This window comes from Colletes latitarsis, chromosome 4, assembly GCF_051014445.1.
Source record: "Colletes latitarsis isolate SP2378_abdomen chromosome 4, iyColLati1, whole genome shotgun sequence".
Classification (NCBI taxonomy): Eukaryota; Metazoa; Arthropoda; class Insecta; order Hymenoptera; family Colletidae; genus Colletes; species Colletes latitarsis.
Window position 1 is genome coordinate 31,011,846 of NC_135137.1, and position 17,129 is coordinate 31,028,974.

The 17,129-nt window shown below is 39.6% G+C and overlaps 1 protein-coding gene across 8 annotated transcripts in view; it reads left to right on the forward strand.

Moving 5' to 3' along the window:
* Rbp6 (RNA-binding protein 6) overlaps positions 1–17,129 on the forward strand; it is a 1,141,481-nt gene that overhangs the window by 1,051,823 nt on the left and 72,529 nt on the right. For all 8 annotated transcript variants that reach the window (XR_013079560.1, XM_076763808.1, XM_076763806.1 and 5 more), the window contains 2 exons: positions 9,709–9,791; positions 13,315–13,399. Coding sequence is in view for 7 of the 8 variants with exons in the window: in XM_076763808.1 (XP_076619923.1) it covers positions 9,709–9,791; positions 13,315–13,399 (168 nt within the window). In the remaining variant the exon portion in view is untranslated. The remainder of the gene's footprint in view (positions 1–9,708; positions 9,792–13,314; positions 13,400–17,129) is intronic.

The following is a 17,129-nucleotide window of genomic DNA, read 5'->3' on the forward strand; positions in this document are numbered from 1 at the left end:
AACTCAAAACATATCAAGGTTCCAAATTTTTCGAGCTTTAATACAAATTGCAGAAATGGTTATAGATGCAATAATTATTTAGACGAAACAATTTTTTCATAAATCAGGAATTCTCAATCTATTCTTGCAAAACGTCAAAACTCAAAACATATCAAGGTTCCAAATTTTTCGAGCTTTATTACAAATTGCAGAAATGGTTTTGGATGCAATAATTATTTAGACGAAAAGCAAAGGCTATTATCGTGATGTAATTATAATCGAGACTCTATTTAATTTTATCTTTGCTAGAGACGGAGGAAAAGTTTAACTTTTCAAAGTAGAATTTAGTTCTTTCAAAGATTTATTTAAAACATCTTTTGGAATTTTTACTAATAACAAATGTATATTGAAATTGTGATAAAGTGTTTTTAAAAGTATTTTTCGGTTATATTACTTCCACACAAATTAGAATAAAATTTATATGAACCAATAGCGAACCAATCGAGCACTTTAATTTGTCTTTACTGGAAGTTCCGCCACCGCATGGTGCCTCGTTTTACGTCAATCCCACGAAGACTCTATTGACAACGTCGTCATTTCATAGTGAATCATGCGACCTGTCACGTATAGGTTACATGTATCGTGACTGAATATGAGTCTGTCAATTAAAATTTTGATATGTTCAAACATTTGCATCTATCCGTAGTTGCTTCTGACCGTGACCGAATATCGATCTGTCAATTTAAATTTCAATGCATAAAACGCAAATAATATTATAAAAATCGTTGTTAGAGTAGGAGGAAGAGCAATACACTTTTTTCTATGCGTGAAAAGACGAAGAAACATTAAAAACCATAAATCGACAATTTTTCGTAATTATTGCATCGAAGCTCGAGGAAGCAGAAATTTATCAATAAATTCTCATTTTTACAATCGCTATTCTATTTCTTGGACATTCTACTCGTCGTATAAAACGTAGATTACGTCTCGGTCGTTAAATCTCCAACCGTTCGAGTCGTTCGGAAGGGAATAACGATTTCGAAAAATTACAAAGCAAATATTTTCCATCCTTCGTCGTTAAACAGTTCCTCAGAACGATGTAATTATTAGGAGTAATAGTTCTCGGTCAGAGTGTTCGCCATCGTTATGCTCGATTTTACTCGAGGAGTCGTTTCTACCCAAATGGTTTTTTTTTTTTTATCAATTTTACGATGAAACTCTTTTAACGCTTCAATTCACTCTACTGTTTTTATTACTGAATACTAGGGTTTGTAGTATTCGCGTATCAACTTCGTTAAATTTTATTTTATAACATACTTCAGCTGACAAAGTGTCCTTTTAAAGCCAACGAATCGATTATAGCAGATAAATTCATTCTTCGTTCTCAGTTTCCGACTCATCTATAATACTGTTAAAAGAAATTAAGTTCAAATTAAACTCTCAGTCGAAATTAAAATAATAGAATTAAAATGGTACTCAGAATTTTTTTAAAATGTGTTAACAGAATAATCACTCTGTTTTACAAATATTTATGAAGAAACAACCTACCACTGAAATCAATGTAACAGCGCTCCGCCATTCGTGCGACAAGACATTCGCCCCCAGCGAGTCGGCCATATAAACGTGGACGGTTTTCTCTCGTTAAAAGCCATCGTAATAAAATAGTATCGTTACGAGTGTTCTAAAAAAAAAAAAATCGCGATCGTCGCGCCGCATTAAATCCGATTCGACGTACATACAATTAGAAATTTAACGACGGATCCTCTTAGCCTGTTGCTGGCTCGGCCGACATCAAAGTCGGCGATCGTTTTGCATCCGTGGTACCTCTGTGACTCGCGGAGTTCATAAATGCGACGATAACTCTCGGGTTCTTGGCGTCGCGGTCGCATTAACGGGGACAAACAAACGTTCAGAGACACCGGCCACCTGACGGAAGGGACGCTAAAGGCGCGCGGGCGAGCGCCAGAGACAGCGAAACAGAGAACCCTGGTTGGACGTGAAAGACAGAAACGACGAAGGTTTAAGCCATATCCATTTACAAGTTTCAAATCGTTCTGGCAGCCTTTTGAAAGAAACCTTTTACCATTCTCAATAGACGGTAAAATTCTGAAACGCGCTTAGCGGCAGCGTGGCTTTTAAACGTTAACATGGCCACTGGTACAATGGCGGGGTCGCATTATGCTCGAGTGTCGGGGGGAACGGAAGAACGGGGGTGGCGGGAGGGGGAGGAGGACGAGAAGGAGCAGCGACGAGAACGAGAGGAAAAGGCGAAATGTGGAGAACAGCGATGGTCGCGGAACAGAGAAGAATTGCTCTCTTCCGTCAACGCCTGCCGCTCGGAGCCATCAAGTTCCATTTTTCCTCTCGTCAAGAGAATTTAACCCTACAATGAAAGTCGCTAATACTTGTCCAACTCCGTCGCGAATTTCGAAACGTCGTTCCGCGTTATTTCCCTGATTCCAGCGACGGCCAACAGCTTTCTGACCGTAACGTCGGAAAGGAGCTTTTAAGTCCTGCTACCGGCGCTGCTCGTACGCTGTGTACTTAAGAAAGGCTCGCACGAATCGACTGTCACGAGACTTATTGTTGCTTCTTTCTACCGTGCAACGAAACGAATTTTAGAATAGAATCTCCTCGAAGGGAAGTACTTATTTATTTAACGGCTTTATACGTCAAATAAAAACGTAATAGCAAGATAGAAGGACACTCTATGAGTATCAATTTTTTCTTTTTCTTTTTCCTTTGGGTTTAATGTCGCATCGACTGCAAGGTCACTAGCGACAGGCTCTATAGGGTTATTTTTTTGGCCATTCTGTTAAATTTTATTGCATAAATGAGTTTATCTTAGATAGTTCAAAGTGTTCCTGATGTGATCCTCTGAGGTCAACGATGTTTCTGGCCATATTTTCTCCTTTGATCAGCAAATCTTTGACATTCATACAGTAGATGGTGTGTTGATATTAGTTGGTCACGAAAGTATGCAGATCAGTGGGTCTGATTTTTGTAGTAAATATTCGTGAGTAATCCTTGAGTGTCCGGTTCTGAGTCTTGATAGAATTATCCTATCTTTCCTTTTGAGGTTTCGAATTGGTACCTGTTGGAAGAAGTCCTGTATTATACAGGGTGTTCGGCAGCCCCTGGGAAAAATTATAATGTGAGATTCTAGAGGCCAAAATAGGACAAAAATCAAGAATACCAATTTGTTGATGAAGGCTTCGTTAAAAAGTTATTAACGTTTAAAGTTCCACTCGTACTGAATTTTTTTCTCGAGAATGCGCAGGATTTCGGGAGTATGTCTATTGACCAAAAATGATTATAATTGACCCCTGCAACCGAAAATATTTTTTTTAGAACAATTTGAAATTTTTTAATTTTGTCGAAAAATTTCACACCTTCTCGAATTTTTTTCTAGAAAGTGGGTAGGATTTCAGGGGTATGTTTATTCACGAAAAATAATTGCAATTGACCCCTGCAGCCAAAAATGTTTTTTTTAGAAGGACTTGAAAATTTTTTTTTTCGTCGAAAAATTTAGGCACCTACCCCCTGTCGATTCTTCTTAAAAATTCGTTTTTGATTTTTAGTAATTTTGTTTGACGCTCTACAGAAAAGTTGTCTAATACTTTTTTGTAGGTACCCATGAGCTCTACTTCAGAAAAAAGTTTCATTGAAATATATTCACTATTGTAGAAGTTATGGCTGTTTGGAAATTGGACCATTTTTATGGGGTTTTTCTCATTTTGTGGGGTCAAGGACCAACTTTTCGGATATTTTTACGATTTGTATATATTCTCCGCCAAAATACGCGTAGTTTGCTTTTTTGAACATTAAAATCGTCCAATCCGTTCAGGAGTTATGACGTTTTAAAGATTTACATGAAATTTCGAGGAACCATTTTTGGCCTCAAATTAGATTTTCGGTAAGGAATTTTTTTCTCGAAAATGCATAGGATTTCGGAGGTATGTGTAATGACCAAAAGTGATTATAATTGACCCCTGCAACCGAAAATATTTTTTTTAGAACAATTTGAAATTTTTTAATAATTTTTTAACGAAGCCTCAGTCAAGAAATTGATATTCTTGATTTTCGTCTTATTTTGGCTTGTCGAGTTCCACGTTTCATTCAATTTGTTTCTCCCTATTTTATGGATCGATTTAAGGAGGATTTAAGGATTCTACATAAGGAATTGGGCAATTGGGTTCGATGGAAAAGGCGGTTGTTGCGCCTTTGCCATTAATATCCAAATAATTAATATTTACTTGTTTGCTTGTATCAGAATTTTCGTACTGATATAAATCCGTCTCTTTGCTGATAAAATACCCTCTTATAATGTCAATGATGGGAATGACTAATTTACGTGGCGTCAGATGTCGATTACCAGTAAAATTACCTCCAAAAATTCTAGAGGGGCGATTATCAAGACCGATTCTCTGGAGGATGTAATCTCGTACGAAAAAATTCTCCTCCACATTTTCGATTTACTTTTGCACGAAGAATCGCCCACTTTTCGGTACGTAATCAGGGAACTTTTCCGCGCCCCGTTATAGCGTCCCCTACCTCCTGGCGTCTAACGCGAGAAAATGTGGTTACTTCCTGCGGAACTGAAATCCTCGAACGACAACGCAGCTCGGAAAATGTTTTTATTCGATTTGCTATCCTGCCCGATAAAGCTGGCAATAATTCTCCGGTCGGGGAGCGGAAAGGTAGCGGGGAATAGTCAGATAACTGGCACGGCTCCGCAGTAATTTCACACCGGGCCGGACCGTTTATGGATCATTTAAGGAACTCTCGGTAGGTAAGAGGATAAGAGGAGCGCAGGAAGGAGGTAGAGGATATTTCGGGGTGTGTTTTTTATTGAAATGAGCGCATCTGGCGTTCAACGAGGGGTCGGACAGCTGAGAACGCACTTTTCCCTGCTCCTCGTCCCTTTCCAGCGCCCATGGGGCTGGTTGGCTAGCAGTTACCTCCTTCGTACGAAAACGGTGCTTCCGAGACCCCCAACGACCAGACCGCGGAAATAAATCCCCTTATGAAAATTCGAACTTGGGAGGCACTTTTTCTTTTAAAATTTATAGGACTTCTCGTAGATCGCTGACCGCGCTGACCTTACCACCACGGATCCCTGAGTTATTCCGTCGTCGAGGCTCCGAAAACGTATATCGTTCCAACGGCACACAAATTCGCCACATAATCCTATTTTATCCAAGATAAAAGCAAATGTTTGACCCCCGTGCCGAACTAGGATAATATTTTATACCGGTGCACCTTCAACAAGATAAAATATAATGATGTTTAATGTTTTTATTTGATTACTTATCAAACAGGTAGATACCTTTTATTATGCATAAGCTGTACAGTTTATGCAAATTATAGAAATGTCAAACGGCGAAGTACAGCAGACTTGGGCTGTAACAAGGATCTCAAATTTGACTCAATATTATACAAGAAGTGAATAAACATCAAACTAGTACATCTATAACAAGATAAAATAAAATGATGTTAACTGTATTTATTTAATTACTTATCAAACAGCTAGATGTCTATTATTATGCATAGGTCGCACAGTTTATACAAATTGTAGAAATATTAAACAGCAAACTACATCAAACTTGGACTGAAACAAGGACTTCAAATCTGACTCGATATTATACAAGGGGTGAATAAATATCAAACTAGTACATCTATAACAAGATAAAATAAAGTGATGTTAACTGTATTTATTTAATTACTTATCAAACAGCATACATCAACACCAAACTACACCAAACTTGAACTATAATCTCGAGCCTCGAATCTGACTCGATATTACACAGCAAATTATACATAAAGATTAACATTATCGTTAATAAATAAATGAACTGAACGATATCAGTCTATAAAGAGGTTGTTTTCAAAGACGTTGGTTGGCACGAGAGTAGAAAATCGTGAAGCCTTTAATGGTCGATACGGGGAACCTACTTTCGCGGGACGAACGCCATCGAGGTCTTTAGCGCGAGCGAAATTTACGTAACAATGTAATTTCATTTCCGCGCGCAGCCGAAAGCACTATTTTACACGGGTGCCGGTCCTATTATATATTCATGCGATATTTCGCATACATCGTATCCCAGGGCAGACGCCGCGCGTCGACATCGACTTTATTTTCTGCGAAAAGTGACTGAAGGACGTGGCTCGGCGCGAACGTTCTGTCATAACTTTTTAATACCTACTGAAGGTGGAAGACTTTACTGTAAGCTGCAGGATATTAGGAGCGTAGCTTTAAAAGGCGAATAATATCGGTATCGTCGAATACCATCGGCCTGGTCCTTGTGTCCAGGCCGTGTGCACGCTCGGGTGGACTTCCAACAGGAAGTAGTTAAGTGTCACCGGTGTCAGGGCACGGTCTTCGTGCGGAGAGAGTGCTCGGGCTTCGCGGAGTTAGCTGACTGGCAGAGTACTATAAATTACATAAATGAAGTAAGCCCCTCCCTTACTCAAACGGACGTCTTGCCAAGTTTATAACTTAATCACTCGTGCTTTTCATGGAGGCGGAGAAGCTAAAGGGTCCAGGGACGAGTAGATAGTGTAAGTTCCAGGAGGAGGAAGATGCCGGCGTAGGGAAGAAGGCGACGCGGAAATAAGAGGAACTCCGCGGCCAAAGAATTGAATAAGGGAGACGAAACGAAGAAACAAGTCTAGATAATTGAATCCGAACGCATTTTACTTTACTGTTTTACTACCGTCGTTGTCCCTTTACGACAGCGTTCTGTTATTTGGCTGACGACTGCGGAATATTAGTGACGAAACGCGGACGGGCAAATTCTTGAGGGTGCACGGAATAGACGACCTGGAACTTAATCGACCTTGGGTTTTTGGAATATTATCTACCAGAGTACAAATTCGTACGAGCGTATGATTCCTGGGTTGTTAAGTTGCTCAAAAGACTTTGTAGGCCTTATTTATTTAGTTATGCGGACAAAAACTTATGCACAAGAGAAGATATAATGATATTTTTACTGTAGAGATGGAATAAACCTGATTTTTGAACGAAAAAATTTGAGATTGAAATGAATATTTTACAGAATACTAAAAGGGGAATATGTATATATTCATTTATTATTTTCAATCTCTCGACTGAAAGAAGGCTTATAGTAATTCCCACCTTTTTTTCAATTTTTTAACAGCACCAAGAACTGCACAAGACAATCGTATATTCGACCATTGATTCAAAGTTGCACGGAGTCGCAGGGAAAAGGGTTAACGTTCGATTCGGGCGTCATAAATAAACAGAAAATGGAAATCGAGATCGATCGACGCTAATTATGCGAACAAACTGGTCGAAAACGTCCGCGTCGACGGGGAGGATGCCCACGGCTCTTCTAATGCAATTTAATCCGGCGCACTCGTTCCATTTCCGGTGTAAAATTTAAGAGCACGGAAGGGCAGAGGGGGGAAAGGGATGAATTCTCGAAGAATCGCGAGAGCTGTCGACTCGCATTCGACTCCGGTATCCATCGGCTGTGTTTAATTACGAGTCACCCGGCGTAGTTTCGCTCTCAGACTGCTTCAGCACGGAAGCACTAACTCCTGGTTATCTTAAGCGACATCGCGCACTGGATTCGTATAACTCGCGCCCGGTCGGATAACTTGAGCCTGAATTACTACACCGCGCTGGAGACAGCGCAGCGGGACGAGGGTTGACGAAGGACGGCGGGGAGGGAGGCAGGGGGCGAGATTAAAATCACCTGGAGACCAATGCAAAGTTTTTAATAACCCTTGATGCTTGATTAAGTTATGACTCTTCGCCGGCTCGTCGTTCCTCTTTCTCTTGTTCGTCTTCGGGCGAAATAAATTTCGAGCAGAAATGCTTAGACCGCGCTCGAGTGGAACGGAGGGAGGGGGGGCCAAGGCACGAAGGAGGGTGACCGGGAAGGAAGCAGAACTCGTCCGACTCTGCTGAATTAATGGAAGATCCGGCGGGATAGTTATCTCCGCGGGAGAACGCATGGAAGTTACGTTAACTTGGACGTTTTTAAGCTCGGAGAATTACGGCGAATAAAGGGCGTTCGTCGGAACTCGGCAACGTATTTAAAGCGTCGGTTTAAGATTCATTTGAATCCGGTAACTTCTGCTAGCGTTAAATGAGGATCTTGCTTATTAAAGAATAGTTTACGCAACGATGTTTCGCCGTAGGAATTTATTAACGCAGAGAAGCCCTGTATAACAGGGAAACAAACAAATTCGTGCGAGCTACGGAATTTAATTACGGTGTGGCCCGACTGGCTTAGAAACGTTAAAAAGACATTTTTCTCTTGGACGCGGTCGATTGTAGCTTTTCTTCAGCTTTGCGCATTTATTGAAGAAAGAAGAAGGTTTCTTACGCGCTGGTATTATTACCTGGTATTATACATTTTATTAATTCAAAATATGAAAATTATTATGAAAAGAATATTGACATTTATAGAAACGACCATGTGTGACGTTAAACCTACCAAGGAAGTTAAAAAATTTCGATGCAGTTTGTAAATTTTCTCTATGAAGTTATAGTACTAAATATGCACATTTAGACTAGAATTATTCAATATTTTTGTACTGATTTTTTAAAATACACGCTTTAAGAAAAGGTATGCGACATAAAAGAGAAAGATATCTTATGAATAAACTTCAAAACACAACATTCTATACGTATGATACAAACATTAGGTGTACGTTGTCTCGTAAAAGTGAAAAAGAATGACTGGTCATTTGACCGGTCATAGTAAAGAATGAGTATCTATACAGGGTGTTCGGACACTCCTGGGAAAAAGTTCAATGGAAGATTCTAGACGAAAATCAAGAATATCAATGTATTGATTGAGGCTTCGTTAAGAAATTATTAAGAAATTAAATTAAAAAATTTCAAATCATTCTGGAAAAATTATTTTCAGTTGCAGGGGTCAATTACAATCAATTTTGGCGAATAGACCTAATCCCGAAATCCTACGCACTTTCGAGAAAAAAATTCGAGTAGGTGTGACATTTTTCGGCAAAATTAAAAATTATCAAATCGTTTTAAAAAAATTATTTTCAGTTGCAGGAGTCAATTGTAATCATTTTTGGTCAATACACATACCCTCGAAATCCTACGCACTTTCGAGAAAAAAATTCTTTATCGAAAATAATATGCCTGACCATACCATTGATATGTTCCACTGAAATTTCAAAAAGTTTCTGATCATTCTAAAAAAAATTATTTTCAGTTGCAGGAGTCAATTACAACCATTTTTGGTGAATAGACATACCCCCGAAATCCCACGTACTTTCGAGAAAAAAATTCGAGTAGGTGTTGAAATTTTCGACGAAATTAAAAAATTTCAAATCGTTCTAAAAAAATTATTCTCCGTTGCGGAGGTCAATTGCAATCATTTTTGGTCAATAGACATACCCTCGCAATTCTACGCACTTTCGAGAAAAAAATTCATTACTGAAAATATGATGTGTGGCCAAAAGTTTTTCATTAATATCCTAATTTTTAGAGGCACAGTTTCTAGCGGGATAAGTAGTAGATAAAATTAAACACTGTGAAAGATTCACAAGAGCTTGTACATAAATTAACCTGTTACCAGATTCTAGTAACTTAGTAAGAGCTTTCTGGTTCGAAGTAGATCGCGTTGTTTCATTTACATCCCCATCGAATGTTTTGATTTTGTAATAAATCAATCCAAGCGTAACCGATGACGGATTAATACACGACACTTGTTCTTTCTGTTTCAGGCTTTGGCTTCGTCACGTTTCAAAGCGAGGACGTGGTGGACAAAGTCTGCGAGATTCATTTCCACGAAATCAACAACAAAATGGTGAGTCGCCAACCGGGCAACAAAGCCTGTTTGTCGAATGAAGAGAGCACTCTCTCTCCCCACTACGTGCCCGCAGAGGTGGTATCAAACGGTATTTGCCTTCCGCTATCCGTCTGCGGATACGGCGTCGAGTGGAATTAATTTTCCGTATAATTGAGAAGGGCTGCCGTGGTTATTTGCATTTGACACGCACGCACGTGAACACACGTACGCGCGTCCACAGGCGAGTAGATCATACACGGAAGACGAAAAGCGGGTTCTGGAAAGCCCGTCATAGTGGAGATCGCGCAGGTCCTACGGTAATAGACAGTTCTGTTTGTCGTCTACTCCCACCAAAATTCCGCTGACGTCGATCAAGGATTTACCGGATGCCACTTCTCGTTACCCATAAATCCATCGCCTAGACGCTCCCGATTCTGTCAATAATCTTCGAAAACCCCTCTAAGGCATTAGCCACTTACTGGATGAAACAGCCTTCTGCTGAGAATGACTAGATTGCATTAAACGATTACTCCGATTAATTATCATCGGATCGCCCTTCATTACGCGTACCGAAACACAGATACAAATAGATTTGTAGCGGAGATGTTGGTCATGGGACTTCTATATCTATTGCATTTCTTTCTATGTTAGACATTTCTTGTTAAAACGATTGACCTTGTACAGAGATGGTCCAGTACTACGGTTCCTATGCACGTCGTCCCGTCCCCGTTTTCAGTTTCACGAATCGAAGTCTTAGAAGCCAAGTACCCGGAAAATCGACTAATAACTGATTAACAGATTAACTGGTTAGTATTCGGGTATACGGATAGAACAGTCACGCTCGATACACGTGCATTACGATTAATCGATTGCACGTCGAGAAGAGAATTTAAATTACGCGTTACCGAATATTCTGACAAAGCTCGTAATTCGTGTTGACATACTAGATTCTCAACGAGGTTAACGCGATAAATTACTAATATTGGCGGTATTTGTTAATAGTAGATACTTCAATAACCATTGAAAAACCAAATGATATTTTAATTCTTTCGATCCTTTGTTTCTAGATTTTCATAAAAATATAAATAGAATATTTACTAAATATTTACTGCTAGTGTGAAACTAGTATGACATAGTATTGTTATTTGTTAATGTCTCTGTATCGCTTTATATTATTACTATAGATGGATGAAACTGGCCTTTTAAGAGGAGCAAGTTTAAGTAGCTTTGAATGGGCAATTGAATTTAATTCGATTATAGTTTCGTTCTAGAAAATCTGTTTGGACCAATTGATTGCCATTTGACGTTAATATCTATTCTTGTATAACCGAATATTAGTGATATAGACGCCTAAACGGTCACATGTTGAAATCTATAAAATCAACGTTGTCCACGACAAACTCACTGATATCTCCCATTGTGTCCTCTATTACTATAAATACTAATCCCAAAGAATAAATGGGCTACACAATAATGTCTGAACCAAATCGTCCCATGCTCCAAGTTTGAACGATTAATATAAATCGATTTTAAAATTTTTGGAAAGGTCAGATCCATTATAGTCTATGTATTATAAATCCTATTCAGTGATTTAACAGCGCGACAACTAGAATCCTTTCCAGAAGGTAAAAATGAATGTTCTTCTAATGTACATTCAGAGACAGTACATCTGGATGAAGAAGAATAGTCTCTGAACGACTAAAACTTTAGAGGGTTAAAGCTTAGATTAGACGATACAACAAAACATACGTTTCAAAAAATCTAATCTAAACGTAAATTACACAAGTCACGCGAATCTCTATGAAATGCAAATAAATTGCACAACATTTAAATTTTATAGTATGTTATAAATCGAAGGAATAAATTATTAATTATTAAATGCGTACCATTACGTTTTGGAAATGAATTCGATACGTGTAACCTATATGCGACAACTCGCGTGATTCACTATGAAATATTAATGTTCTGTCGCTGATGCAGATTTCATAGTTATTATTAGTTAATAATTTATTCCTTGGATTCATAACACGTATTTTAATTAAAATATCCTGATACCATGGACAGAACATTGATATTGCATAGCGATTCGTGCGACACGTTAAATACACACGTTGCGTATGTAGGTTGATCGCGTTGAAATTAAGTGTTTCGAAACGATCAAGTCGTCCTATCGCACGATTGACAGTATAGTGATTACACTCTTCTACGTTGTGCATACCGCGGTAAGACCAATCGGCATATCGATAATTAGAAGCAGGAGATACATTTGTCGTGCGGTATTCTCGTAAAACAGGACTAATTAAGGTAATTATTTACCACGTTAACGATGTCATCGACTACAATGGCCTTTAAGTATGCTGAAGAGGGTAGGTTACTGCGTAGTCTCAACCAATAGTCAAGAGTCTCGGAGCCTCAACTGAAAAGTTGGCATTTGGATTGAAGGACTGCGACGTCCATAAGGAGAAATTTATAATAAAACCAATCAATTTTTCATGTATCAACCTTTTAGTTCAGCATGTCTAGATTCTCTTTTATTCCTAGCAAGACTTCCAATTAGTAGAATGAGATCTATTTATCAATGGAAAGTTAAAACGTGTATTAGAAGACGCGATTCTATTCTATGATGTAGACTTTCAACACTTATGGCTTGATAACTAACAGTGGGAGATCATTAGTTTTGTCAGTAGAATATTCGTAAATCTATCTTCTTTAGTGTGTATACTTCAAGGTTTGTAAAATCGGTAAGGACGTTAACATTGTAAATCACCTGAATTAATGCTGCACAGTATACTGTGCATCCGCCAGATGTTGACTATGTACTGGAATGCGGGTTCCATTGATGTCTAAGTACCTATTCTAGCTCAGAGTCTAATAATTTCACCTTCCATAATACGCATTGTCGCTATTGATCGAAATGATCAGTGGTATGTGTTAGGGAGAACCTATAGGTGGGGGACTACGGAAACGTCAAAGGTGGGGTCAGGGAAGTACTTGCTTCGCCTGACCCTTGTGCCATCTGATTAGTCATCTTCTTGCAGACACAGAGTACTTACACGAATCATACGCAAAAAGAACATTAGAGGAAGATAAATTTCTATGTGGGGCTTCAAAAGTGGACAATATTGAGTCAGAGTTGGGCACATTTTAATCACAGATAACTGAGAGTTCGTTCAAATATTGTCGAACTCTGCAGGAAAACAGAAAACCAAAAATCAGGTGATCTGTTTATTGTGCTTACGATCTCAAAGGTTCTTTTAAATCGAAAGAAGCTAGTTTACGAGTGACTCTGACTTTCATGTTCATTGTTCGTGTATGAAATTTGCCCAACGAGACATTCGAGGCTCACACAGCTTCAGTTCTGACAGTTGATATTGATCGAGTATTCTAGCGTTCTCGCTACATCGAACGACGAGTATCAGTGTCGTTTCAGATCCAAAGTTAGCTACTGTGGGAAGCTCGTCCAGTATCGACTGTCAGAATTTGTTCGACTCTATACCGGGTATGCTGAAGGTCACTACTGACGATCCGTTTAAATTTCAAGGTCGAGTGCAAGAAAGCACAGCCGAAGGAAGTGATGCTCCCGGCGAACCTGGCGAAGACGCGAGCGGCCAACAGAGGCACATACGGTGAGTTGGTGATGGTCGCGACACCCACCCCCACCACCTATCGTTACGCGCCGTATCCCCTCCCGACGGCCGCTGCCGCGGCTGCACATGCAGCTGCAGCAGCCTCCGCTGGAACTCCCCACCACCACTTGCTCGCCCCGATAGTCGCTACCGCCGCACCAAACGCGGCCGCTACCTACCAATACGCCGCTGGCGCAACCGCGCCTGCGGCTGCAGCTGCGGCCACCACCGCGGCCGTCTACGACGTCAAGAGGGCGCTCGCAGCAGCGGCTGCGGCCGCGGCCGCGGCCTCATACAGGCCTCATCCGGTCGCAGCCGCAGCTGCCTCACGGGCCGCCACTCTCACTTACTCCATGAGCGATCTGTTAGGCGTGCAGGGTCTCGACATGGGTGCCGTTTACCATCCGATTCCTACAATCGGTCTATGACCGACGATACTCACGCCCCTCTCGCGGCCCCAGTAGTATGGACGCGTGACAGGGGCACCAATTTCGCGTATCGGCTGCCTATTTACACCGGAGAACTGAGAGAAAAGTGTCCCTGAGTTAAATCCAGATTTGTAGAATTTTTTGAAAAGGTTATTTCGCTGTTGGTCTGATAGCTGTATTACGTTTATTTCTCACGCGTCGTATCGCTCGGAGGTGTTCTTTATAGACACTTGCAGTACAGATACTCGCTTCAAATACCTTTTGTAGTGATATTTTGGATTTGATATTTCGAAGTAGGAATTGTTTGATAGTCCTTGTTTCGCTGTTTTTCTTTTTAAGAGATTTTATTGTAAAAATGTAAAGGCTCTTCCCTTTCTGAAGGTCAATTTTTTAAGAAAGCTGACACTTTTAATGGTTAATGGTTTTATTGAAATTCAGTCACTCTTTTTCGTTTATTTTCTGACGAAAGATATAATTGCTCCTATTTAAAATATTCGTTGCCCGTTAGATCGTCAATTAATTGTCTATAAATACTAATTTAAAGTGAGCAAAAGAAGCAATTTTAAATTTATTTTAGTGTCATTTTTAAATTTCAGAACAGTCCAATTATTATTCACTTTGCATACCAATTTATGAGAAATGAGACTTTTTAAAATTAATCATATAACCGTTAACTGAATTATACATAATACATATTGCAAGTTCTCAAGCAAGAATTAATGATAACCCTTTGCAAAAACTATTCATCATAATCAATAACTGAAATTTACTTTCTGTCGATGTTATTTACTCTTAGGAACGTTCAAATTGAGGCTGTTCATTGGAAAGCAAAAAACAAATATTTTTTCATTACAGTACGATGGGTTTGGGTTAATTGATATTCTACCGTATCCATTACCGTCCAATTAAATAAATAACCGATTGTGTACAATTCATCGATATCATGATATTTACTAAATATATGCTGCAAATGGACGCTACTTCTTTGTTGATATATATATGAATAAAAATTTCATGTTTCACGAATTATTTTAGGAAGTTCGCGTCTCTCCCGTAATAGTTGACAATGCTTGTTATATTCTTCCAGCGACCTGAATTTAAAATTAATTTGTTGAACGTTATCGTTTGTCCAAGCGAACAATTTCAATGGTGTTGTTTTTTAATTTTAATATATAACAATGGCAGATTGTAGTCCCTTGGTTTCATCGATGCAGCGTTAATTTCAATTAATTTCCCTCGAACTAATTCGAACGTGTCAGTTTTTCTAAAAAAATTATCCTACAAAACTAGGAAAAATAATTCAACGAACATAGAAGTACCGCGATTGTGAAATATCAAAGCGAGTAACTGTACTTTTGCTGTCCTTTGTTGCGTAGATTTATCGGTTTGGACGTTGGTGTAGGTGGAACGTAGAACACACGGGAATAGGAGCGTAGATTTTTTATTTTTGGTACCAACTATATGGGAAATTCGTGCCAAAGAACGGTACAAATCCAGTAGCGTAGTTAGTAGTGTCTTCGTTAGACGAAAGTTTGACAAATCAATGCGAATGGTGGGCTGAAATTTTGTTGAATTCTCACGAACTTGAACCTGAATGGTATCCCGTTTTTATTAATATCGTTTCTAAGCAAAATAATTGCTTTTACGTTGTCATGTCTTTACTTAACGATACGCAATTTTTTTAAACGGGATACCGTGTGCCTTTCCACGGTACATCAATACATTCCTGAAGTAGGACTTGTTGTCGCCTTCGTTTTCCAGAAAGTATTAGTATTAATATTCCATTGCTGTTGATTTCCCACCAGGCGTAGAAGCAGATCAAAGACATATCGAAAAGTGCAATAACGTATAGACTAGACGGAACCATTCCTTTTATTCCGTAGATTTGAGTGTGGGGAACGAGGAAATTCTCGCGAGACTGCTCGAGAAGCTCAGTTCGGTAATACTGTGATCGTAGTGAGAGAAAAAAAAAGATGAAAAAAAGTATGAAACCGCATAGTGGATCATAGGTCTGTTCGACAGAATTCGGTTAGTCACCTATGGGGCCTCATTTGTCTCGTAGCCAAAGAGTAGATATTATAGCAACGAAACAAACGCATCGCAAAAGACTGGTAGTGTTTTCGTAGTCGATTAGCAAGGCAAACAGTAGGACAATAAGAAGAAGTGTTCAAATTTTCGAAAAGATACGCAAACGAGTTCGTTTCGGTGAGTAATAAGCAGGTTATCGATATATATCGAATGGCCCTTCTCTCCGGTAAACGCATTTAATTTCGTTCTCTCGTTAATTGGAACCTCCGATTACCAATGAAATCGAATTCAGAATAATTGCCAATAATTACACCGATGACGTTCAATTCGGAATAGGTCGACAGTCCATACAGTTCTTTTGAAACGTCACCAAAGAAAATTTCTCGAATTAACAGTATCGACGTTAATTTATTGTAGATGTTTCAATATTCTCCCTTTGAAAAATCATTTTCTCGGTGGATAAAGGCAACTCCAAGGTGTAATTAGCTTAACACTTAATATTTATCAAACGATTTGTTCATTCTCTGTTACATATTTCAACATTCAGGCTATTTGTCTGCTGCAAGGCAGAAATGGACATTTTTGAAGTTGCTTAGAAGTGTACCGGAATATTTCTGAGGAGAGAAGGGGACGTAGTATGGAAATAGGAGGGAAGAAAGTGTCGGTAGCAAGATGTCGGGTGTCTAGATACCTTTCGAGAGAACGAAGAAGATACAAATTCCTGCCTCGAACGACTCGCGGTCGCGACAACACGTCAATTTACACGTAGATTCTAGACAAGCTCGTAGAAACTTGAACGAGAAGCTTTAAGGTAGAAAACTTGCCGTTCGAGGAGTCGAGGCGTCGAATTCGAACGGTAATCGGGAAGGAATCGAAGACGGTGTCGTCGAGGAAGTGGGTCTCGAGGCTTCGATCGTCGTCGACATTCTATTTTCCGCGAAAGCGAGGGTCGTTCGCTCGATTTCGTGAGTGCGGGGGCGTCCGTTGTCGAGATCGCAGATTGCGAGAATCTCGTCGATGGGAAAAGAGAGAAGACGAAAGGAAAAGGATATATATTTATTCCCAGGTAGCGGCACGCCGTGTATTGTTCCGTGAAGGAGGTGAATTTCTGATTTGTGCGCGACGATTTGTCGCCAGGCATAAATAACAACGCGAATACGTGAATGGTGAAGGCGGATAGCGCGTCGGGTGCGCGCGGCAAATGGTCGGCGATAAGCATTTCTCATTCGTCGCGCCTTTCAGAGTATTTTTCGCAATGAATTTCATGAAATTTC